General features: G+C 43.9%; 2 protein-coding genes across 2 annotated transcripts in view; one reads left to right on the forward strand and one right to left on the reverse strand.

The window, feature by feature from the left end:
* The window catches only part of apc2 (APC regulator of WNT signaling pathway 2), a gene marked incomplete at both ends in the record, with an annotated part of 74,196 nt that overhangs the window by 31,192 nt on the left and 18,004 nt on the right, over window positions 1-25,000 (reverse strand). The window contains 4 exons of the mRNA XM_080429920.1: window positions 9,589-9,687; window positions 10,608-10,844; window positions 11,165-11,354; window positions 12,353-12,445. Coding sequence (XP_080286046.1) covers window positions 9,589-9,687; window positions 10,608-10,844; window positions 11,165-11,354; window positions 12,353-12,445 — 619 coding nt within the window. The remainder of the gene's footprint in view (window positions 1-9,588; window positions 9,688-10,607; window positions 10,845-11,164; window positions 11,355-12,352; window positions 12,446-25,000) is intronic.
* On the forward strand, window positions 15,694-23,627 carry LOC308087383 (uncharacterized protein). The gene is made up of 7 exons (XM_080431180.1): window positions 15,694-15,793; window positions 16,928-17,856; window positions 18,180-19,206; window positions 19,719-19,756; window positions 19,993-20,205; window positions 20,811-20,954; window positions 22,728-23,627. Exons 2-7 carry the CDS (start codon window positions 17,019-17,021, stop codon window positions 22,934-22,936), a joined length of 2,469 nt encoding a protein of 822 aa, XP_080287306.1. The 5' UTR covers window positions 15,694-15,793; window positions 16,928-17,018; the 3' UTR covers window positions 22,937-23,627.

Below are 25,000 nucleotides of genomic sequence, written 5' to 3' on the forward strand. Positions count from 1 at the left end.
TACATTTACTCAAGTACTGTACTTAAGTACAATTTGAGGTACTTTTACTTTATCTGCGTATTTCCAAATGTCTATAATTTTACTTCTACTCTACTACATCTCAGAGGCAAATATTGTACTTTTACTGCACTCTATTTTTTTGAAAACTTTAGTTACTTTGCAGATATAAATAATATTACATTATAAAACATACATTAACCACTTTAGCCGTATTTTATAACTAGGCTATTTGAAAATAGCTGATCTACAAGCTCACAACGTGTCGCATAGCGTTGCGTTGTGAGCTTGTAGATCTACTATTTTCTAACATTTTAGTAGGCTACTTTTAGTTTTGTACATTTTCATACCAATACTTTTGTACTTTTAGTCAAGTAAATGTTTAATTCCGGACTTTAAGTAAAACATTTGAGTACTTTTTCCACCACTGCTAAAATATGTATCCGAAAACATTTTAGGTTAGAAATAAGCAACGTGGTAACAAACATCTTCACACACTGGCCTCTCACTCTCCCACTAGCTTTCTGCTGCAATGAGTGAGAATCCAGCGTTCCCATTTACGGCCCCACATCCAATCGTTACCAAAACCATGAGGAGTCCATGTTTACGTTGTTTCAGCTAAGCTATTTGTGCTGATAACACAGACGGCGGGACGTTCAAGCACAGCAACGGTTGATCGATGCGAACGTTGCACATGTCAATAAACGTTGCGTGTGAGCGCTATGTTGCCCTGCGAAGCCATAGAGCAGTCACAACATTTTTAGACACACTGACTCTCATCTTGTCTCAAAGGTCAAATCAGCCCTCGTGATGTTGGGGGGATGAACTATTACCTCAAGAACAGATAAGCAATTAGTGCAACATCACTTATATACTGATAACCCATTTGGCTTTATAGGGCAGTCAGTAAAAAAATTCTACATAATATCTCATTGACGTCCCGCCCTCTCTCCGTATTTGGGCAACACTGATGACTGATGTCTTCAATAAGATTTCAGAAATCCACACCACACCTTTATTAGACCCTGTCTCAGTTAATGTGATTGGCCACAACACTAAGGGTGATTGACCCTCGATATGCCCAAATATGGAGATAGCTCTCCTAGTACTGATATCAGAATTACTGACGAACAAATCAAAAAGCAAAACATTTCAACATAGTTTTTGCTAAAAGGCCATTCAGTTTAATTAATGTCATTGTGTCCTCATAATAACATCATCACGCAATGACATCACAACGTCATCCATGTTAATTGTCCTTTAAGATGAACTTTCAAGAGAACAAATTGTCATTTGTTTCTAGGAACTTCCACTGAAAGCGACTCACTGACACTGATTCACTCACTGACACTGACTGGAGGCCTGGCTGACGTGTGAAATGTTTCGCTGGACGCTACATCTGAAAGGAGAACGACATGGATTGGTCTATGCAGCTGTGGTGGTGGGGAAGGAGGTTTACGCCTTCGTAAAGAAAAACGTTAGTGAACCGACTGAGGTTTTCATCTACAACACCGTGTCTTTGCGCTGGGTGAAGTTGACCCCAGTGACACCTGGAAGAGGAGAACGTCCCCTTGAACTTCCCTCCATGCGCTGGGGCCTCACAGCTGTGCTAATAGAAGATATCATCTACATCTGGGGAGGGTGGCCTTACTGCAACCTGCTTCATGCCTTTGATGTCGACACTCACAGATGGTTCAAACCCTTTATCTCTGGGACTGTTCCAGAGGAGAGGTACGGCCACTCAGCCTCTGTCTTGGAGAAGGTCATGTATATTCATGGAGGACAGACCCGGAAAGGATACACTAATGACATCTACAAGTTGGAAACCACCACAATGGTCTGTTCTTTAATTAACACCAGAGGTACTCCACCTCCTGCTTCATCACGTCACTCTGCCACCATCATCGGGACAAAGATGTTTGTATTTGGAGGCTGGACGGGCCAGTCGGGTCAGTACTACAACACCATCAGAGTGTTTGACACAGAGACCGACTGCTGGCTGAACACACCTTCTGCAAAGCATCCTCCAGTAGGACGCTACGGTCATTCATCCTTTGCCTACAATGGAGAGCTGTACATATGTGGTGGCTTCCAACCAGGCTTTATAAATAACTACTTAAATGATGTGTGGAAATTCAGTCCAGGGACCTTCTCCTGGACGAAGGTTGAGCCAAAGGGGAAAGGTCTGTCTCAGATGTATGGGATGTGCTGTTGCATGGTGGGAGATCGTATCTTCCTCCTTGCAGAATGGAAAACACCCGATGACCTGTATGTCTTAGACTTAAGTCCTAGCCTCAAGACGTTATGCAAGCTTGCAGTGATTCAGTATGGTCTGGAGCAGTTAGAACTCCCACACAACATTAAGTGGGAACTGGCAGCCATGACTACCAACCACAGCTGATAAGAAAACACATACACCTATTATAGCCCCCCCCCACCACCCCAAAAATATAGAAAGAAAGAAAGAAAAATGTGAGCCCCCCAAAAAAACGTGACAACGGGGTACAAGCATCGATGACAAGATGATGAAGATGAAGATGTCTTTCAGAAGATGAAACAGAAAAGAACTAAAACACTTTGGTTGTTCACAGTGGGATTTGAACGTAGTGAGGGAGTGAGTGTGACTGCTGTTGCATTTAAACCGCGCCCATGTTTGGAAATGAGCGACGTTGTCGTTGTGACATCATTGACGTCACGCCTAAAGGGTTGTGTTAATCCGGTCATTTACGACCCGACGTCGAATCGTTACCAAAACCATGAGAAGTCCCTGTTTACGCTGTTTCAGCTAAGCTATTTGTGCTGATAACACAGATGACGGGACGTTCAAGCACAGTAACGGTTGATTGATGCGAACGTTGCACATGTCAATAAACGTTGCGTGTGAGCGCTATGTTGCCCTGCGAAGCCATAGTGCAGACAAAACATTGTTGGACACACTGACTCGTTCATTTTGTCTCAAAGGTCAAATCAGCCTTTGTGATGTTCGGGGGATGAACCATTACCTCAAGAACAGATAAGCAATTAATGCAACATCACTTATATACTGATGACATGTTTGGCTTCATAGGGCAGTCAGTGAAAATTAGATACATAATATCTCATTGACGTCCCGCCCTCTCTCCGTATTTGGGCAACACTGATGACGTCATCAATAGGATTTCAGAAATCCACACCACACCTTTATTAGACCCTGTCTCGGTTAATGTGATTGGCCACAACACTAAGGGTGATTGACCCTCGATATACCCAAATATGGAGATAACTGTCCTAGTACTGACATCTGAATTACCGACGAACAAATCAAAAAGCAAAACATTTCAACATAGTTTTTGCTAAAAGGCCATTCAGTTTAATTAATGTCATTGTGTCCTCATAATAACATCATCATGCAATGACATCACAACGTCATCCGCGTTAATTGTCCTTTAAGATTAACTTTCAAGAGAACAAAGTGTCATTTGTTTCTAGGACCTTCCACTGAAAGCGACTCACTGACACTGATTCGCTCACTGACACTGATTCACTCACTGACACTGACTGGAGGCCTGGCTGACGTGTGAAATGTTTCGCTGGACGCTACATCTGAAAGGAGAACGACATGGATTGGTCTATGCAGCTGTGGTGGTGGGGAAGGAAGTTTACGCCTTCGGAAAGAAAAACGTTAGTGAACCGACTGAGGTTTTCATCTACAACACAGTGTCTTTTCGCTGGGTGAAGTTGACCCCAGTGACACCTGGAAGAGAAGAACGTCCCCTTGAACTTCCCTCCATGCGCTGGGGCCTCACAGCTGTGCTAGTAGAAGATATCATCTACATCTGGGGAGGGTGGCCTTACTGCAACCTGCTTCATGCCTTTGATGTCGACACTCACAGATGGTTCAAACCCTTTATCTCTGGGACTGTTCCAGAGGAGAGGTACGGCCACTCAGCCTCTGTCTTGGAGAAGGTCATGTATATTCATGGAGGACAGACCCGGAAAGGATACACTAATGACATCTACAAGTTGGAAACCACCACAATGGTCTGGTCTTTAATTAACACCAAAGGTACTCCACCTCCTGCTTCATCATGGGGCATAAGCCTGAATGAGGCATAGGCCTTGTTCAGCAGCCTGACAACAGGCAGCGCAGACTTTTCTGGCTCTTCCTGAACACACCTGTGGATTATACCAGGGACAATGACTTGGACTTTAGCCCCCCCTCGGACACACCTGTGGACTACACCAGGTACAAATGACTTTTTGTTGCACTCCCTCATGGAGCTACCTGCGGATTATACTAGGGTCGGTCCACTCTAGGTGGACACGCACTGACCTTTTGCACCTTAATCCCTTGTATAACGCACTGACTTTTTTTGGTCTTTTTTATTGTGCTCCTTTTCCTCTAAGCACCTTAACGTCCATTGTCTATCATGCACAGTATAAGTATAACATGCACAGTATACAATACATTGCTGCTATGCTCAGGCACCTTAGTTTAGTTTTTATTATCTCAGGTAATTTGTAAATATGTAGATAACTTGTCTGGCCTTCTGTTGCTCTCTTGTTTTGATCTCCTTCCCACTTACCCCCCACCCTCTTCTTCTCCCCCCCCTCTTCTTTCTATGGAAACTAACGTTGCGATGGGAACGATGTACAAAAAATAATTTCACCCACTTTTTTTACTTGTAAACCTGTGATGTGACAATAAAACTGATTCTGATTCTGATTCTGATCACGTCACTCTGCCACCATCATCGGGACAAAGATGTTTGTATTTGGAGGCTGGACGGGCCAGTCGGGTCAGTACTACAACACCATCAGAGTGTTTGACACAGAGACCGACTGCTGGCTGAACACACCTTCTGCAAAGCATCCTCCAGTAGGACGCTACGGTCATTCATCCTTTGCCTACAATGGAGAGCTGTACATATGTGGTGGCTTCCAACCAGGCTTTATAAATAACTACTTAAATGATGTGTGGAAATTCAGTCCAGGGACCTTCTCCTGGACGAAGGTTGAGCCAAAGGGGAAAGGTCTGTCTCAGATGTATGGGATGTGCTGTTGCATGGTGGGAGATCGTATCTTCCTCCTTGCAGAATGGAAAACACCCGATGACCTGTATGTCTTAGACTTAAGTCCTAGCCTCAAGACGTTATGCAAGCTTGCAGTGATTCAGTATGGTCTGGAGCAGTTAGAACTCCCACACAACATTAAGTGGGAACTGGCAGCCATGACTACCAACCACAGCTGATAAGAAATCACATACACCTATTATAGCCCCCCCCACCACCCCAAAAATATAGAAAGAAAGAAAGAAAAATGTGAGCCCCCCAAAAAAACGTGACAACGGGGTACAAGCATCGATGACAAGATGATGAAGATGAAGATGTCTTTCAGAAGATGAAACAGAAAAAAACTAAAACACTTTGGTTGTTCACAGTGGGATTTGAACGTAGTGAGGGAGTGAGTGTGACTGCTGTTGCATTTAAACCGCGCCCATGTTTGGAAATGAGCGACGTTGTCGTTGTGACATCATTGACGTCACGCCTAAAGGGTTGTGTTAATCCGGTCATTTACGACCCGACGTCGAATCGTTACCAAAACCATGAGAAGTCCATGTTTACGCTGTTTCAGCTAAGCTATTTGTGCTGATAACACAGATGACGGGACGTTCAAGCACAGTAACGGTTGATTGATGCGAACGTTGCACATGTCAATAAACGTTGCGTGTGAGCGCTATGTTGCCCTGCGAAGCCATAGTGCAGACACAACATTGTTGGACACACTGACTCGTTCATTTTGTCTCAAAGGTCAAATCAGCCTTTGTGATGTTCGGGGGATGAACCATTACCTCAAGAACAGATAAGCAATTAATGCAACATCACTTATATACTGATGACATGTTTGGCTTCATAGGGCAGTCAGTGAAAACTAGATACATAATATCTCATTGACGTCCCGCCCTCTCTCCGTATTTGGGCAACACTGATGACGTCATCAATAGGATTTCAGAAATCCACACCACACCTTTATTAGACCCTGTCTCGGTTAATGTGATTGGCCACAACACTAAGGGTGATTGACCCTCGATATACCCAAATATGGAGATAACTGTCCTAGTACTGACATCAGAATTACTGACGAACAAATCAAAAAGCAAAACATTTCAACATAGTTTTTGCTAAAAGGCCATTCAGTTTAATTAATGTCATTGTGTCCTCATAATAACATCATCATGCAATGACATCACAACGTCATCCGCGTTAATTGTCCTTTAAGATTAACTTTCAAGAGAACAAAGTGTCATTTGTTTCTAGGAACTTCCACTGAAAGCGACTCACTGACACTGATTCACTCACTGACACTGACTGGAGGCCTGGCTGACGTGTGAAATGTTTCGCTGGACGCTACATCTGAAAGGAGAACGACATGGATTGGTCCATACAGCTGTGTCGTTGGGGAACGAGGTGTACATCTTCGGAGAAAACGACGTTAGTGATCAGGCTGAGGTTTTTACCTTCAACACAGTGTCTTTGCGCTGGGTGAAGTTGACCCCAGCGACACCTGTAAGAGGAGAGCGTCCCCTTGAAGTTCCCTCCATGCACTGGGGCCTCACAGCTGTGCTAATAAAATATATCATCTACATCTTTGGAGGGTGTCCTTACTGCAACCTGCTTCATGCCTTTGATGTCGACACTCACAGATGGTTCAAACCCTTTATCTCTGGGACAGTTCCAGAGGAGAGGTACGGCCACTCAGCCTCTGTGTTGGAGAAGGTCATGTATATTCATGGAGGACAGACCTGGATAGGATACACTAATGACATCTACAAATTGGAAACCACCACAATGGTCTGGTCTTTAATTAACACCAGAGGCACTGCACCACCAGCTTCATCACGTCACTCTGCCACCATCATCGGGACAAAGATGTTTGTATTTGGAGGCAGGACGGGCAAGCGGGAGAAGTACTCAAACACCATCAGAGTGTTTGACACAGAGACCGACTGCTGGCTGAACACGCCTTCTGCAAAGCATCCTCCAGTAGGACGCTACGGTCATTCATCCTTTAACTACAGTGGAGAGCTGTACATATGTGGTGGCTTCCAGCCAGGCTTTAACAATAACTACTTAAATGATGTGTGGAAATTCAGTCCAGAGACCTTCTCCTGGAAGAAGGTTGAGCCAAAGGGGAAAGGTCTGTCTCAGATGTATGGGATGTGCTGTTGCATGGTGGGAGATCGTATCATCCTCCTTGCAGAATGGAAAACACCCGATGACCTGTATGTCTTAGACTTGAGTCCTAGCCTCAAGACGTTATGCAAGCTTGCAGTGATTCAGTATGGTCTGGAGCAGTTAGAACTCCCACACAACATTAAGTGGGAACTGGCAGCCATGACTACCAACCACAGCTGATAAGAAATCACATAAACTTATTATAGCCCCCCCCACCACCCCAAAAATATAGAAAGAAAGAAAGAAAGAAAGAAAAATGTGAGCCCCCCAAAAAAGAGACAGCGGGGTACAAGCATCGATGATAAGATGATGAAGATGAAGATGGCTTTCAGAAGATGAAACAGAAAATAACTAAAACACTTTGGTTGTTCACAGTGGGATTTAACTCACAACCCTAAACGTAGTGAGGGAGTGAGTGTCACTGCTGTTGCATTTAAACCGCGCCCATGTTTGGAGATGAGCGACGTTGTCGTTGTGACATCGTCGACGTCACTCCTAAAGGGTTGTGTCAATCCGGTCATTTACGACCCGACGTCGAATCGTTACCAAAACCATGAGAAGTCCCTGTTTACGCTGTTTCAGTTAAGCTGTTTGTGCTGATAACACAGATGACGGGACGTTCAAGCACAGCAACGGTTGGTCGATGCGAACGTTGCACATGTCAATAAACGTTGCCTGTGAGCGCTATGTTGCCCCGCGAAACCATAGAGCAGTCACAACATTTTTAGAAACTGACTCCTTCATTTTGTCTCAAAGGTCAAATCAGCCTTCGTGATGTTCGGGGGATGAACTATTACCTCAAGAACAGATATGCAATTAGTGCAACATCACTTATATATTGATAACCCATTTGGCTTTATAGGGCAGTCAGTAAAAAAAATCTACATAATATCTCATTGACGTCCCGCCCTCTCTCCGTATTTCGGCAACACTGATGACGTCAATAGGATTTCAGAAATCCACACCACACCTTTATTAGACCCTGTCTCAGTTAATGTGATTGGCCACAACACTAAGGGTGATTGACCCTCGATATGCCCAAATATGGAGATAACTCTCCTAGTACTGATATCAGAATTACTGACGAACAAATCAAAAAGCAAAACATTTCAACATAGTTTTTGCTAAAAGGCCATTCAGTTTAATTAATGTCATCGTGTCCTCATAATAACATCATCACGCAATGACATCACAACGTCATCCATGTTAATTGTCCTTTAAGATGAACTTTCAAGAGAACAAATTGTCATTTGTTTCTAGGAACTTCCACTGAAAGCGACTCACTGACACTGATTCACTCACTGACACTGACTGGAGGCCTGGCTGACGTGTGAAATGTTTCTACATCTGAAAGGAGCACGACATGGATTGGTCTATGCAGCTGTGGTGGTGGGGAAGGAGGTTTACGCCTTCGGAAAGAAAAACGTTAGTGATCAGACTGAGGTTTTTGTCTTCAACACAGTGTCCTTGCGCTGGGTGAAGTTGACCCCAGTCACACCTGGAAGAGGAGAGCGTCCCCTTGAAGTTCCCTCCATGCGCTGGGACCTCACAGCTGTGCTGATAGAAGATATCATCTACATCTTTGGAGGGTGTCCTTACTGCAACCTGCTTCATGCCTTTAATGTCGACACTCACAGATGGTTCAAACCCTTTATCTCTGGGACTGTTCCAGAGGAGAGGTACGGCCACTCAGCCTCTGTCTTGGAGAAGGTCATGTATATTCATGGAGGACAGACCCGGAAAGGATACACTAATGACATCTACAAGTTGGACACCACCACAATGGTCTGTTCTTTAATTAACACCGGAGGCACTACACCACCAGCTTCATCACGTCACTCTGCCACCATCATCGGGACAAAGATGTTTGTATTTGGAGGCTGGACAGGCAAGTGGGAGAAGTACTCAAACACCATCAGAGTGTTTGACACAGAGACCAACTGCTGGCTGAGCACGCCTTCTGCACAGCTTCTTCCAGACAGACGCAGGTATCATTCAGCCTTTGCCTACAATGGAGAGCTGTACATATGTGGTGGCTGGAACGATAATATCTACTTAAATGGTGTGTGGAAATTCAGTCCAGAGACCTTCTCCTGGAAGAAGGTTGAACCAAAGGTGAAAGGCCTGTCTCAGATGTATGGGATGTGCTGTTACATGGTGGGAGATCGTTTCATCCTCTTTGGAGGAGACAAAACAACACTTGATCACCTGTATGTCTTAGACTTAAGTCCTAGTCTAAAGACGTTATGCAAGCTAGCAGTGATCCAGTACGGTCTGGAGCAGTCAGAACTCCCACATAACATTAAGTGGGAACTGGCAGCCATGACTAGTACCAACACATAAGAGCATTGAAAAATGTCAAAGTAGAAGGACCCACCCAGTTCGTTCATGGCCCGGCGGTACTCCTCCTCGAAGGACAGCTTCATCACGGCACACATGGCCTGGCAGATCTGAGGGTCCACCGGCTCTGGGATGTCTGGAGGGGAACCGTCAGAGGAACCCGGCCATGGAAGGAGAGGAGAGGACAAGGTGACATGGAAGGAGAGGAGAGGACAAGGTGAATTGACAGGGTGTTGGAAGAGAAAGAACAGGACAGAACAGAACGGCTCAAGACATAAAAGATACATTTTGGGGTCTCGGCCCGGGACCCAAATTTACAAAAGAACGTGTGATGAATTAACAACATTTTTTTTTTTATGACCTCAATTACAACCAAAACACCTTGAACTTTGAACTTTCAGTGGATTTTCTGTGGTCTGGGGTTTTCTGAATAATTAGCCTAAAAAAATGCTGCGATTAATTGGCCCCTGGACTTTGACGTCATAGTCCATTAATCCCGTAAAAATGTTTATCTGTGGAACCGAGTCAAACTAAATGTAATGCCTCAACTCCTACAATTCCAAGTGCTTGTCAGGGTGGGGGGTCCCCAGATCAAATATGATTATTATGCCCCAGTTCAAATGTGATTATTATGGGGGTCCCCAGTTCAAATGTGATTATTTTGGGGGGTCCCTAGTTCAAACATGATTATTTTGGGGGTCCCCAGTTCAAATGTGATTATTATGGGGGGTCCCCAGTTCAAATGTGATTATTATGGGGGGTCCCCAGTTGAAATGTGATTATTATGGGGGGTCCCCAGTTCAAATGTGATTATTATGGGGGGTCCCCAGTTCAAATGTGATTATTATGGGGGGTCCCCAGTTCAAATGTGATTATTATGGGGGGTCCCCAGTTGAAATGTGATTATTATGGGGGGTCCCCAGTTCAAATGTGATTATTATGGGGGGTCCCCAGTTCAAATGTGATTATTATGGGGGGTCCCCAGTTCAAATGTGATTATTATGGTGGGTCACTGCCTGAAAAGTTTGAGAAACCCCTGCTGCCCCCCTAACTGACCGGTGGTGGTGGTCCCGGCCCGTCCAGCGGTGGGGGTCCCGGCAGCGGCAGCGGCAGCAGAGGCCTGGGTCTCCATCCACTCCCAGCCGCTGTCACAGTGGGTCCTGATCTGCTCCATGAGGTGAAGGACCCTCATCTCGCGGCGGCCCTGGCCCTCGTCCGGCTGGGCGTACACGATGTTGTGGAGCGCCGCGCTGGCGCGCGACTTGGCCTCGCGGCTGCAGCCCCCCGCCGTGCCTATAGGGGGGGGGGGGGGATCAATCAACCTTTATTTGTCACACAGGGCCCTATCTTGCGTGCCGCCTTACCCCTTATGCCTAAATGTTTTAGGTATTTTTTCACAATTTTGAAAAACATTTCAAAGTAGTTCAAATAGACCATCTACGAGCTCACAACATGTTGATGTATTGAGCTATTTTCACTATTTTAAAAAGTTTTTCAAACTAAAATAGGACTAGATGTTGAACTGAATGGAATTAACTTAAGACAGACGAATGGAAACGAGATAAATAATTGCAATCATGTGATTATATAACAATTGTGGCAGGTCCTATTACCATTGCCTCCGCCGGACTCTCCGGCGCCCCCCGGGGCTTCGTGGAGGATCTGCACCAGCAGCGGCACGCAGCCAGACTTGCGCATGGCGACGCAGCTGTCCTGAGAGCTGGACATGGCCAGCAGCGTGCGGGACATGTCCTCTTTGTCCCTGTTGGCCAGCATGGACAGCAGCCAGAACACCATCTCTACCTGTATGAGGACACACAATACTGTATAACACCATCTGTACCTGTATGAGGACACAAAATACTGTATAACACTATCTGTACCTGTATATGAGGACACAACATACTGTATAACACCATCTGTACCTGTATGAGGACACAAAATACTGTATAACACCCTCTCTACCTGTATTTGAGGACACAACATACTGTATAACACCATCTGTACCTGTATGAGGACACAAAATACTGTATAACACCCTCTCTACCTGTATGAGGACACAACATACTGTATAACACCCTCTCTACCTGTATATGAGGACACAACATACTGTATAACACCATCTGTACCTGTATGAGGACACAAAATACTGTATAACACCATATCTACCTGTATATGAGGACACAACATACTGTATAACACCATCTGTACCTGTATGAGGACACAAACTACTGTATAACACCCTCTCTACCTGTATATGAGGACACAACATACTGTATAACACCATCTCTACCTGTATATGAGGACACAAAATACTGTATAACACCCTCTCTACCTGTATATGAGGACACAACATACTGTATAACACCATCTCTACCTGTATATGAGGACACAACATACTGTATAACACCCTCTCTACCTGTATATGAGGACACAACATACTGTATAACACCATCTCTACCTGTAGGGACACAAAATACTGTATAACACCAGCTCATTCTCTACCTGTGAGGTCACAATAAACTGTATAACACCCTCTATTCCTGTATATCAGGACACAACATACTGTATAACACCATCTCTACCTGTGAGGTCAAAATAAACTGTATAACACCATCTCTACATGTAGGCTCACAACATACTGTATAACACCCTCTCTACCTGTATATGAGGACACACAATACTGTATAACACCATCTCATTCTCTACCTGTGAGGTCACAATACACTGTATAACACCATCTCATTCTGTAAGGACACAATAAACTGTGTAACACCATCTCATTATCAGTGTGTGCGTACCTTGCTCCCTCCATCTCCTGCAGTCTCCAGGCCAGTGGCTGCAGAGGATGCATTCTCAGAGTCACCAGCAGATGGCGTGGCAGCAGCAGAGATCTAACAGAGACACACATGCAGGTGGGTTTAATGTCAAGTGGTTCTCAAAGTGAGGTCTAGGGACCCCCAGGGGTCCTCTGTATCAGTATATACATAAGGGAGACATGAGTATTGACCCAGAGTAGTGTTATAATGTGGTTAACATACATCTGCAATTACATTGTAAAGATTAGCTCTGGATTATAAGACAGTTTTATACCCAGAACGTTAAGGTTTATGTGTTTGATGCACTTGTCTGATTAAATCAAGTATTTTTTTATTACATAATTGTTTTTAGTTTTTCTAATTATTATTCTTTATTCTTTTTTAGATTTTTAGTTGCCCAGTCAAATCTTAAACTATACTTATCAAATGAAATATAGTCTATTTATTGATTTTTGACTAATATTATAAAGGGATATAACATTATATATTATTATATTCTATGAAGCCATTGGGTCAGAGAAGCTCTTTGAAGGAACATTAACTTTTAATGTAATGTTTTAATTCAGTCCATTCCTGAAGAACAGCAGAAAACACTGTCTGACCTACATCTGATGCTTGCTAGGGGTTTCCAACCCACGGGCGCAGGGGTTGAACTGGACCGGGGCCAGTTTATACTAGACCTCCCTCCTAGACCCCCCTCCTTTATACTAGACCCCCCTCCTTTATACTAGACCCCCCTCTCTCTCTTTGAGTCTTCTACCTCCATGGGTCAAATGATCAGGAATGCGACAAACACAAACACATCTCCATGAATTCAAGGCTTCTTTGGGTGTGTCATTTAGAGTGGTGTAAAGGCCATCATGCAGTGCCTGTACCCTGTCCACCTCCACATAAAACTACTGTACATACAGTGTGAACAGAGCTACACTACGTTTAAATACATACAGTATGAACAGAGCTACACTATGTTTAAATACCTATTATTTTCTGTGTACATTTCAAATACCTTTGAAAATGTGCTGCTATATTTATTACATGTTTGATAACAAAAGTGACTGGAAAATCCTCAAAGAATGAGAGAGAGAGAGAGAGAGAGAGAGAGAGAGAGAGAGAGAGAGAGAGAGAGAGAGAGAGAGAGAGAGAGAGAGGGGGGGGGGGAGAGAGAGAGCGAGAGGGGGGGGGAGAGGGAGAGAGAGAGAGAGGGAGGGGGAGAGAGAGAGAGAGAGAGAGAGAGAGAGAGAGAGAGAGAGAGAGAGAGAGGGGGGGAGAGAGAGAGAGAGGGGGGGAGGGGAGAGGGAGAGGGAGAGAGAGAGAGAGAGAGAGAGAGAGAGAGAGAGAGAGAGAGAGAGAGAGAGAGAGAGAGAGAGAGAGAGAGACACACAGAAAGACAGACAGAGACAGACAGACAGACAGACAGACAGACAGACAGACAGACAGACAGACAGACAGACAGACAGACAGACAGACAGACAGCTTCATTTGCATATTAATGAATGAACTGGCTTCATCCCAACTCCTGGGGGAATCGTATATCAAAGCCCCCCCCCCCCCCCCGCCCATCCATCCCGTCGCTATGGTAACGTGTGTGTGTGTGTGTGTGTGTGTGTGTGTGTGTGTGTGTGTGTGTGTGTGTGTGTGTGTGTGTGTGTGCAGATAGGTGACATAATGAAATGTCCAGCCTGTACATACTAGTGACAAAGTGACCACTAGGGGGAGACAAAGTGAGGCATTAAAGGACGACTTCACCCATTTTCAACCATTCTTCATATAATAGATCCTCACTAATGCTCATGATACAATGGTGTCATTTGTTTCTACTCAGTCTGTGTCTCATAGGAGGGCTGTGGACACTTCAGTCTACCAGTGACATCATGGTTAGGAAGTTTTTTTTTCTTCTTCAATATATATCTTTTTTTATTAACGTGAGAACAATGTCTTCCATCATAGCATGCTAACTTTCCAGGAATAGAAATCCTGCAGTTTCTATTAGCTTGGATCCCCCATCGACGATGTCACTGGTAGACAGGTTTCTGAAGTGTCCACAGCCCTCCGCTGAGACACAGACATGATGTCATATTATCATGATTATTAGTGAAGACCTGTTATATGAAGACAAGTTCAAAATGGGTGAAGTTGTCCTTTAACACTGGCGGCCGTATTATTTATTCATTCATAATATATATTTATTTATATTCATATTTTGGAAATGATGTCCTAGTAGCAGTGGTTCCCAAACTATGGCCCAGGACAGACAGACAGACAGACAGACAGACAAACAGACAGACAGACAGACAGACAGACAGACAGACAGACAGACAGATGGACAGACAGACAGACAGACAGACAGACAGACAGACAGACAGACAGACAGACAGACAGACAGATGGACAGAGAGAGGAGGGTATGGTCGTTGGAGGGGGGGTGGTGTCGTGTGGTGTGTGTGTGTGTGTGTGTGTGTGTGTGTGTGCGTGCGTGCGTGCGTGCGTGCGTGCGTGCGTGCGTGCGTGCGTGCGTGCGTGCGTGCGTGCGTGCGTGCGTGCGTGCGTGTGTGTGTGTGCACACACTGTCACAGAGTTTGATCAGACACACTGATATACAGTTTAATCTGAACAATCTGGAACCAAAACATTTGAAATAAATAAATGAAAAATACATTATTTTACACTGATCTCTGTTTTGAACATGTTTTTTACATTTGTATTTATTTTAGATATTAATTTTATTCATGTTTCATTGTTTAAGTCTTCACTGATCTGACTAAACAGAAATGTTGCCTATATAATACTTTATTCACACTGGTTTTTTATCATTTATGCATAGTAAGCCCCTCCCCCAACCACAACCTTCTATCATGGAATTCTCCACTGATCTGACCTATGACCTTGGACAATAAAAAAAACATTGATTATTCAATCTATACGGTTAGACACACACACACACACACACACACACACACACACACACACACACACACACACACACACACACACACACACACACACACACACACACACACACACACACACAGCAGTGACTGTGTCATTACAGAATGGAGTCAAACCAGTCAGACAGGGAGAGAACCTTTTCACCAGCATGAAGGAATGTCAACCACACACACACGCACACGCGCACACACACACACACACACACACACACACACACACACACACACACACACACACACACACACACACACACACACACACACACACACACACACACACACACACACACACACACACACACCTACAGTCCGCCTAGAACACACACATACACACACACAGCGCACACGGATATATAAATGTCACAGCTCTTTGCTTCTTCTGGATTCGATCGTCAACTCAGACTTTAAAAAGGTTTTATCTCATCAAACAATGATTTCTCATCAAATGAGAAGGTCTGGAGATCAGAGGTTTTGACAAGGTAAGTGTTTGGTCCGCTTGTGTTGAAGAAGTACTCCGATTTCTACATAGGCGTACGTTAAAGCAGTGGTGGAAAAAGTACTCGCATCTTTTACTTTTTTTAACCTTATGATCGATGATGTGTTGTTACCATGTGGCACTCTGAGATTCCTTGTGAATGAAAAGTGCATTACAAATACATGTTTTTATTATTATTATCGTTATTATTATTATTATTATTATTATTATTATTATTATTATTATTATTATAAATTAAGTAAAAGTATCCATACTACAGTGTAGAAATACTCTGTTACAAGTAAAAGTGCGGTAATCAAAATTGACTTGAGTAAAAGTACAAAAGTATTGGCATCAAAACGTACTTAAAGTACCAAAAGTAGAAAGTACTGATTGTGCAGAACGTCCCATTTCACAAGTTCATATAGATATTTTTAAAATAGCAGATCTACAAGCTCACAATGTGTCACATTGTGAGCTTGTAGATCTGCTATTTTCAAATAGCCTAAGTATTCATATAGGGCTGAAGTGGTTAATGTATGTTTTGTAATAATAATCAAAATCTACGAGTAACTATCCATCTATCGAGAAACTAACAACATTTTCCAAATAATAGTGGAGAAAAAGTACAATATTTGCTTCTGAGATGTAGTGGAGTAGAAGTAAAAGTACTGAAAATTTGAAATAAAAATACCTCAAAATTGTACTTAAGAACAGTACTTGAGTAAATGTACTTAGTTACTTTACACCACTGTTTATATTTGACAATAATGGACAGAGTGCAGCACTACGTGCCTCCTAGACTATGTGGGCATTTCTGAAATCTTGCAAATGAAGAAAAATAAGGTTGTTGCTTGTTTTTATGTATTATTTTTTAAGAAAATTATTCCAGTTGACAGTTTAAAGATGACTAATAGTAAGACATGTTCCTGGCTCTGTGTGTGTGTGTGTGTGTGTGTGTGTGTGTGTGTGTGTGTGTGTGTGTGTGTGTGTGTGTGTGTGTGTGTGTGTGTGTGTGTGTGTGTGCTAATATAACCTAATTGTCATGTTTACATCTCACTATAGCTAGTCTATAAGATGCAACAAGCTGTTTCTACTGCTATGAATTCACTAATTATTTCTACGTTTCTCTCTGAAGGTCCTGGCAAACTTAAATCAGATCAAGATCGAAGCGCTTCTGCACCAACACAAGGACTTTAAACGAACACAAAGGACGACCTCCCTAAAACATGAGTCTTTTTAAAGACGTGTTGAGCAGTGGAGATGAGACATCATGTCTGTCAGAGGACGAGGACACAGCAGGCCAGGGGGACGTGATGGACACACAGACACACACAGACATCTCAGACGGAAAGAGACAAGACGTCCTCGTTTGTACAAGGGAAGCTTCGATGGACGACTTTACGGAAGGATTTAACACAGGCCTGTCCCGGGAACGTCATGAGAGGACATCAGAGCAGAAGACAAAGGACAGGGACAATGAGAGGACATCAGAGCAGAAGACAAAGGACAGGGACAATGAGAGGACATCAGAGCAGAAGACAAAGGACAGGGACAATGAGAGAACATCAGAGCAGAAGACAAAGGACAGGGACAATGAGAGGACATCAGAGCAGAAGACAAAGGACAGGGACAATGAGAGGACATCAGAGCAGAAGACAAAGGACAGGGACAATGAGAGAACATCAGAGCAGAAGACAAAGGACAGGGACAATGAGAGGACATCAGAGCAGAAGACAAAGGACAGGGACAATGAGAGGACATCAGAGCAGAAGACAAAGGACAGGGACAATGAGAGAACATCAGAGCAGAAGACAAAGGACAGGGACAATGAGAGGACATCAGAGCAGAAGACAAAGGACAGGGACAATGAGAGGACATCAGAGCAGAAGACAAAGGACAGGGACAATGAGAGGACATCAGAGCAGAAGACAAAGCTCCCGGCGGACAGGGACAAGTCCCCCAACAACCCGCTGGCTCTGCTCAAAGAGGACTTCAACCAGTTTAAAGAGGATCTGGCCAACGTCTTCAAGATACGCAGAGAGGACAAGTCCACCGTCTCCCAAGGTATTTATAACCAAAACGTATACATTTCTGTTTGCCGTTTAGGCTTTGTAAGCAAAAAATGCACAGGGCAGATATGACAAATAATTTAAACACCTTATACCTTAAATAACTTAAATACACAAATACATGATTAAATCATTAATGGCCAAAACAGGCCATGCATCAAGCAATGTATATGCTAAATAATTGCGATAATCTCAAACTAAAATAAAAAAAAAAGCATTTTAGTTAACTGAAAAAAAATTGGCTTTACAAAAAAACTGTCACCTTATAAAAACTAATGATAAATCATAATTATAATGCTGTCTCATCTCTGTCTAAAGGTGACATCATCGCTAAGCAAGATCTGGCCAACGTCTTCAAGATACGCAGGGAAGACATTTCTGCCGTCTTCCTTCCCATTCCTTCCAAAGAGGACCTCATCAACGCCTTCAGAATAAAAGCCTCCTCCAACGCGGAGAGAGATGACAGTGGCATCACCAAAGCCTTCAGAATAAAAGCCTCCTCCAACGCAGAGAGAGACCAGAGTGGCGGCTGGTCGAAAAGGTCTCTCTCACGGGAAGACAGAGAGGGTTTCTTTAGAAGTTCACTTCGTGTTTCCCGAAGTGAAGTTTCAGAGAACGAAGGCGAGAGACCGAGGGGCGATAAAACAAGTGTTCCGGAAGAAACGAACGAGAAGACGGCTTTAAAGTCCAAAGAAAACTGGAATAAAGCTCTGAGAATGAATCCCCCTGAAGGAAATGAAAAGACCGCCAATAAAACACTTCCTCCCAGTAAGAACAAAGCCAGTGAAACCCATCCTCCCAGTAAGAACAAAGCCAGTAAAACCCTTCCTCCCAGTAAGAACGAAGCCAATAAAACCCTTCCTCCCAGTAAGAACGAAGCCAGTAAAACCCTTCCTCCCAGTAAGAACGAAGCCAGTAAAACCCTTCCTCCCAGTAAGAACAAAGCCAGTAAAACCCTTCCTCCCAGTAAGAACGAAGCCAATAAAACCCTTCCTCCCAGTAAGAACGAAGCCAGTAAAACCCTTCCTCCCAGTAAGAACGAAGCCAGTAAAACCCTTCCTCCCAGTATGTCCAGTGTGGTGAAGGCAGGGGAGATGGTAACATCTTCTTCTGAACCTGAAGATGCTCGTCAGACTGTCTGGACTGATGGTGGACACACCAGTACTGAACGTCCACTGGAAGCACTGGTTTGTACTGGGAAAGGACGGGAGGCTGAGGGTTCCACAGAGGGTTTGATGGAAGAGGAGGAGGAGGAAGATGAAGAAGACATCTTAACAGCCCTCCCAGTGAACACCATGCTTTCCACACTGTTAGTGGGCAGTGACCCACTTAGCGCCACCATGAGGTGAGTGTGTTTCACTGCACTGCTGTTGTTGCTAACGTATTAATACACATCATATATGTTAATAACATGTTAACATTGACTGCCAGAATTATTTCATAATTTTTTAGCCAGTGCCAGAGTTTTTCATTGGAAAAAAAAAAGTACTCAGGAGCCGAAATACAGCATTTTTAAGTTTTAAGTTAACAAGGAAGTGGATAGGAGTCTAGATCTTCAACTAATCATATCTCCTTGGTCTTTGGGTGAAATTGGATTTTTTTTTTTTTTCACTTCACGTAGATCTACGCGATTGGCACGTGGCGGCTTTAAAGCGGTTCGCGTAGATCTACGTGATTGGCAGTCAATGTGTTAATGCATCATACATGTTAATAACATGTTAATGCATCATACATGTTAATAACATGTTAATGCATCATACATGTTAATAACATGTTAATGCATCATACATGTTAATAACATGTTAATGCATCATACATGTTAATAACATGTTAATGATAATGACATGTCTGTTGCAGTGAGCAGCCAGGAGACAACCTCTGGACCCTGAAGCAATGTAAGTCTGTCTGTCTGTCTGTCTGTCTGTCTGTCTGTCTGTCTGTCTGTCTGTCTGTCTGTCTGTCTGTCTGTCTGTCTGTCTGTCTGTCTGTCTATGAATGTATCTATATTGTGCTATGTGACCCTGGATCCCTACACTATAATGTATGTCTATAAGTCCATCTATATAAATGATGTATAAATCCTCTTGTCCACATCCTCTTGTCCACATCCTCTTGTCCACTGTGTGGTCAGATGCGTGCTATGTGACCCTGGATCCCAACACGGCCAGCACAGAGCTGGCCGTGTCACATGACGGCAGGACGGCGGTCCGCCAGTGGATCGACCACGCCTACCCGGCCCGCCCAGAGAGGTTCCAGCGCTGCCCCCAGGTCCTCTGCAGGGAGGGGCTTCGGCAGGAGCGCTTCTACTGGGAGGTGGAGTGGAATGGAGGCGGGGTCGACATAGGTGGGCACCACCCTTTCCCCTTTTCATTAATGCTAGCCTATTGATCAAGATACGGAACTATGCACGTCATTTTATAACCTATACCACTTCATCCACCTCTGCCAGCGTTTTTTGCTTTTTTTGACGACCTACGGAGAGCCAGGGAAGCCGTGTTGTGGACGCGGATGTAAACAAAGGCTGTCTGGGGCGAGGGGGAGGGTCTCGTCTATCCACCATATTTTTTTTTACTGCGATCGTTGTAATCAGTTGAATATGGCAGCAGTTGAATATGGCTTGTTTTCACCCCAAAAAAGAAGAAATCCGAGCTAGATGTGTTTTTCTACATTCCATAACATAGGAGTGGACGGAAGTGAATCTTTTCGCGATGAGTTCACATCTGTCCATTCCTTCTCTCGCAGTCAAGGGATCATTCATAGGTTGCGGAAGAGCGCCCTCTAGCGTAATCACTGAAAACATCATTTATTTGGCAGGCAATGTGTTAAATGAAGGGTTCCTGTGTCACGTCAAACGTTAGCCATTTGGTCACATTGGTCCTATCAAATCAAAGTACGTTGTGGGAGTGAGAGTGTGTCTGTTAAATGCAAACATTATGTTGTAAATTGTAGGAGTGGCCTACAGCAGCATCTCCAGAGACGGAGACGTCAACGGGTGTCTGATCGGACACAACCAACACTCGTGGAGCGTGGAGTGTCGTCCCGACTCCTACACCCCGTGTCACAACAACCTCAGGAGTACACCCTCTACACCAGGTCAGTACAACTACCTTACCCCTTATCCCTAAACCTTACCCCTTATCCCTAAACCTTACCCCTTATCCCTAAACCTTACCCCTTATCCCTAAACCTTACCCCTTATCCCTAAACCTTACCCCTTATCCCTAAACCTTACCCCTTATCCCTAAACCTTACCCCTTATCCCTAAACCTTATCCCTAAACCTTACCCCTTATCCCTAAACCTTACCCCTTATCCCTAAACCTTCCCCCTTATCCCTCAACCTTACCCCTTATCCCTAAACCTTACCCCTTATCCCTAAACCTTACCCCTTATCCCTAAACCTTACCCCTTATCCCTCAACCTTACCCCTTATCCCTAAACCTTACCCCTTATCCCTAAACCTTACCCCTTATCCCTAAACCTTCCCCCTTATCCCTCAACCTTACCCCTTATCCCTAAACCTTACCCCTTATCCCTAAACCTTACCCCTTATCCCTAAACCTTACCCCTTATCCCTAAACCTTACCCCTTATCCCTAAACTTTTTTTGCCTATTTTTTACTATTTTGAAAAACATTTTAAAATAGTTCAAATAGCCGATCTACAAGCTCACAATGTGTCGATGTAGATCGGCTAGTTGAACTATTTCAAAAAGTTTTTTTTAAATAGTAAATAGTAAAATAGTAAAAAATGGCTAATACATTTAGGGATAATGGGTAAGGCGGTGCCCAAGATAGGACCCATAGTCTAATGTGCCTGAAAGTACGTAGATTGAATTGTATTATGTTGGCTAGATTTTTAACATGTTTGAGTCTAGTGTGATTCCAAGATATTTAAATTATGATACTACCTTGAAGGGAAGTTTCACTTTCAAATAAAAATAAACGCCTAGAATAAAAAATACATTCAATTTATGAAAAAAGTAATGGAAAAATCACAGCCCCCTCACGCATAAGAAGGTCATTCTAATGCCTGAGGGGCCGTGATTGTTCCAGTACTTTTTTCATTTATTGTTATATATTGTTTTGATGTTTATTTTAATATTCATCTCTTTTAAAATATATTTTTTGGCTTTTTTCGTCTTTTATTGATAGATACAGTAGACTGACGGAAATGGGGAGAAAGATATGGGGATTGACAGGCAGCAAAGGTCGTCGGGATTGGGATTCGAACCCACGACGCGCGGACCACTACGACAGCCGCCCGGGCCTTTAATGTTTATTTTATTTGAAAGTGAAATATCCCTTTAACACTACCACCGCCAGGCCCGTAGCCTACGGGCCGATAAATCCAACCGTAAAGCGCCGATCCCGTAGCCTACGGACTGTGGTGCTTTTTCCTTTCTTTCGAAAAAAAAAACGTTTTTCAATTTTCTATACGGCACATTTCATTGTAACACCACCGGAAACGGAATTATTCGGGATCACGTTTTGCCGATCCCTTAGGCCTCCATTCTAAAGCGCACACTAAAACGCCATTTTCTTCTAACTACAACATGGCGGCTCCGTTTGACACATGGTTTTCACTGGTAGACGCAGGGAGATCTCCGCGATGTATACAAACAGTGCACAGCTCAATCTTAAGGATTTTAACGAGGTCTATGGCGACGCGAAAAAACAAAAAACAACAATAAAACATTGGCACTGGTGAGTACATTATGAGATTAACCTCTGGCGGTCAATGTGTTAATATCGTTTCCTTTGAACAAGGTTTCCACCAGACAGCTACGATATGAAGATACGGTTGAAAATGGGTGAAGTGCTCCTTTGAGTAAAAACGTGTACTTCTCTCCCCCCCCTGCACTATAGGTCCATTGTCCCGCAGGGTGGGGGTGCATCTGGACTGGAACGCTGGGTCCCTGTCCTTCTACAGAGTGTCTGAAGACTCCATGAGCCTCATCCACACCTTCCAGCAAACCTTCACTGAGCCCCTGTACCCGGCCTTCTGGCTGTGGGGTCTGGACTCCTCTGTGACTCTGTGTCACATAGTGTTGGAATGGGAACGACTGCTGCTGTGAACAGGAGCGCTGACCGAGCCACTGTTAATTTTGACAGCAAATTTAGATTTAGTCATAGTTTTTTGAATACAATTCTGTTTAGTTTAGGTCATATTTTAGTCTTCTGCAATGTTTACTTTTAATCTAGCTTTAGTCGACTAAATATCATAAGATTTTAGTCAACTAAAATCTACCAAAAATAGCCGATCTAATAGCTCACAACGTGTCGCGCTGCGACACGTTGTGAGCTTGTAGATCAACTATTTTCGGTCCGTGACACCCAACTCGGTCTGTGACACCCAACTTGTCTGATGAATTGTCTTAGTTCTACTGGATCTCTTCTCCACTAGATCCCTCCCAAACATTTTGGTCTAGTTTTTATTCGTTGACGAAATTGTCAATATATTTAGTCTTAGTTTTAGTCATCATAGCTTAGTTTTTATTTAGTTTCCGTGAAAAAAGGTAGACGACAGACATTTTTCGTCATAGTTTTAGTCGACGAAATCAACACTGGTCCGAACCTTCTCTAAAACACCCTGGACAACGCTCCACACGTCCTAGACTCTTCTCTCTTCTCTAAAACACTCTGGACAACGCTCCACATGTCCTAGACTCTTCTCTCTTCTCTAAAACACCCTGGACAACGCTCCACACGTCCTAGACTCTTCTCTCTTCTCTAAAACACTCTGGACAACGCTCCACACGTCCTAGACTCTTCTCTCTTCTCTAAAACACTCTGGACAACGCTCTACACGTCCTAGACTCTTCTCTTTTCTCTAAAACACCCTGGACAACGCTCCACACGTCCTAGACTCTTCTCTCTTCTCTAAAACACTCTGGACAACGCTCCACAAGTCCTAGACTCTTCTCTCTTCTCTAAAACACTCTGGACAACGCTCCACACGTCCTAGACTCTTCTCTCTTCTCTAAAACACCCTGGACAACGCTCCACGGGTCCTAGACTCTTCTCTCTTCTCTAAAACATCCTGGACAACGCTCCACACGTCCTAGACTCTTTTCTCTTCTCTAAAACACCCTGGACAACGCTCCACACGTCCTAGACTCTTCTCTCTTCTCTAAAACACTCTGGACAACGCTCTACACGTCCTACACTCTTCTCTCTTCTCTAAAACACCCTGGACAACGCTCCACACGTCCTAGACTCTTCTCTCTTCTCTAAAACACCCTGGACAACGCTCTACACGTCCTACACTCTTCTCTCTTCTCTAAAAAACCCTGGACAACGTTCCACACGTCCTAGACTCTTCTCTTTTCTCTAAAACACCCTGGACAACGCTCCACACGTCCTAGACTCTTCTCTCTTCTCTAAAACACTCTGGACAACGCTCCACAAGTCCTAGACTCTTCTCTCTTCTCTAAAACACTCTGGACAACGCTCCACACGTCCTAGACTCTTCTCTCTTCTCTAAAACACCCTGGACAACGCTCCACGGGTCCTAGACTCTTCTCTCTTCTCTAAAACATCCTGGACAACGCTCCACACGTCCTAGACTCTTCTCTCTTCTCTAAAACACCCTGGACAACGCTCCACACGTCCTAGACTCTTCTTTCTTCTCTAAAACACTCTGGACAACGCTCTACACGTCCTACACTCTTCTCTCTTCTCTAAAACACCCTGGACAACGCTCCACACGTCCTAGACTCTTCTCTCTTCTCTAAAACACCCTGGACAACGCTCTACACGTCCTACACTCTTCTCTCTTCTCTAAAAAACCCTGGACAACGTTCCACACGTCCTACACTCTTCTCCCTTCCCTAAAACACCCTGGACAACGCTCCACGCGTCCTAGACTCTTCTCCCTTCCCTAATACACCCTGGACAACGCTCCATATGTCCTAGACTCTTCTCCCTTCTCTAAAACACCCTGGACAACGCTCCACATGTCCTAGACTCTTCTCCCTTCCCTAAAACACCCTGGACAATGCTCCAGTACAACAGTAGAATATGTTTCTGCTCAAATTGCAATTAAGTTATAATCATGTTTATTTTAAGGGAGTATTATGGTAGATGTTATCTATGGTCTTGAAATATATAATATTCATATAGATACCCTACACTTTAAA

The sequence above is a fragment of the Gymnoscopelus braueri genome (assembly GCF_963280865.1).
Source record: "Gymnoscopelus braueri genome assembly, chromosome: 6".
In the NCBI taxonomy this organism is placed as follows: Eukaryota; Metazoa; Chordata; class Actinopteri; order Myctophiformes; family Myctophidae; genus Gymnoscopelus; species Gymnoscopelus braueri.

Coding starts and splice junctions, on each gene's coding strand:
- LOC308087383 (XM_080431180.1), top strand. CDS start 17,019: ATGAGTCTTTTTAAAGACGTGTTGAGCAGTGGAGATGAGACATCATGT. Junction 19,757..19,992: donor CCTCTGGACCCTGAAGCAAT/GTAAGTCTGTCT, acceptor CTGTGTGGTCAG/ATGCGTGCTATGTGACCCTG. Junction 20,955..22,727: donor GAGTACACCCTCTACACCAG/GTCAGTACAACT, acceptor CCTGCACTATAG/GTCCATTGTCCCGCAGGGTG.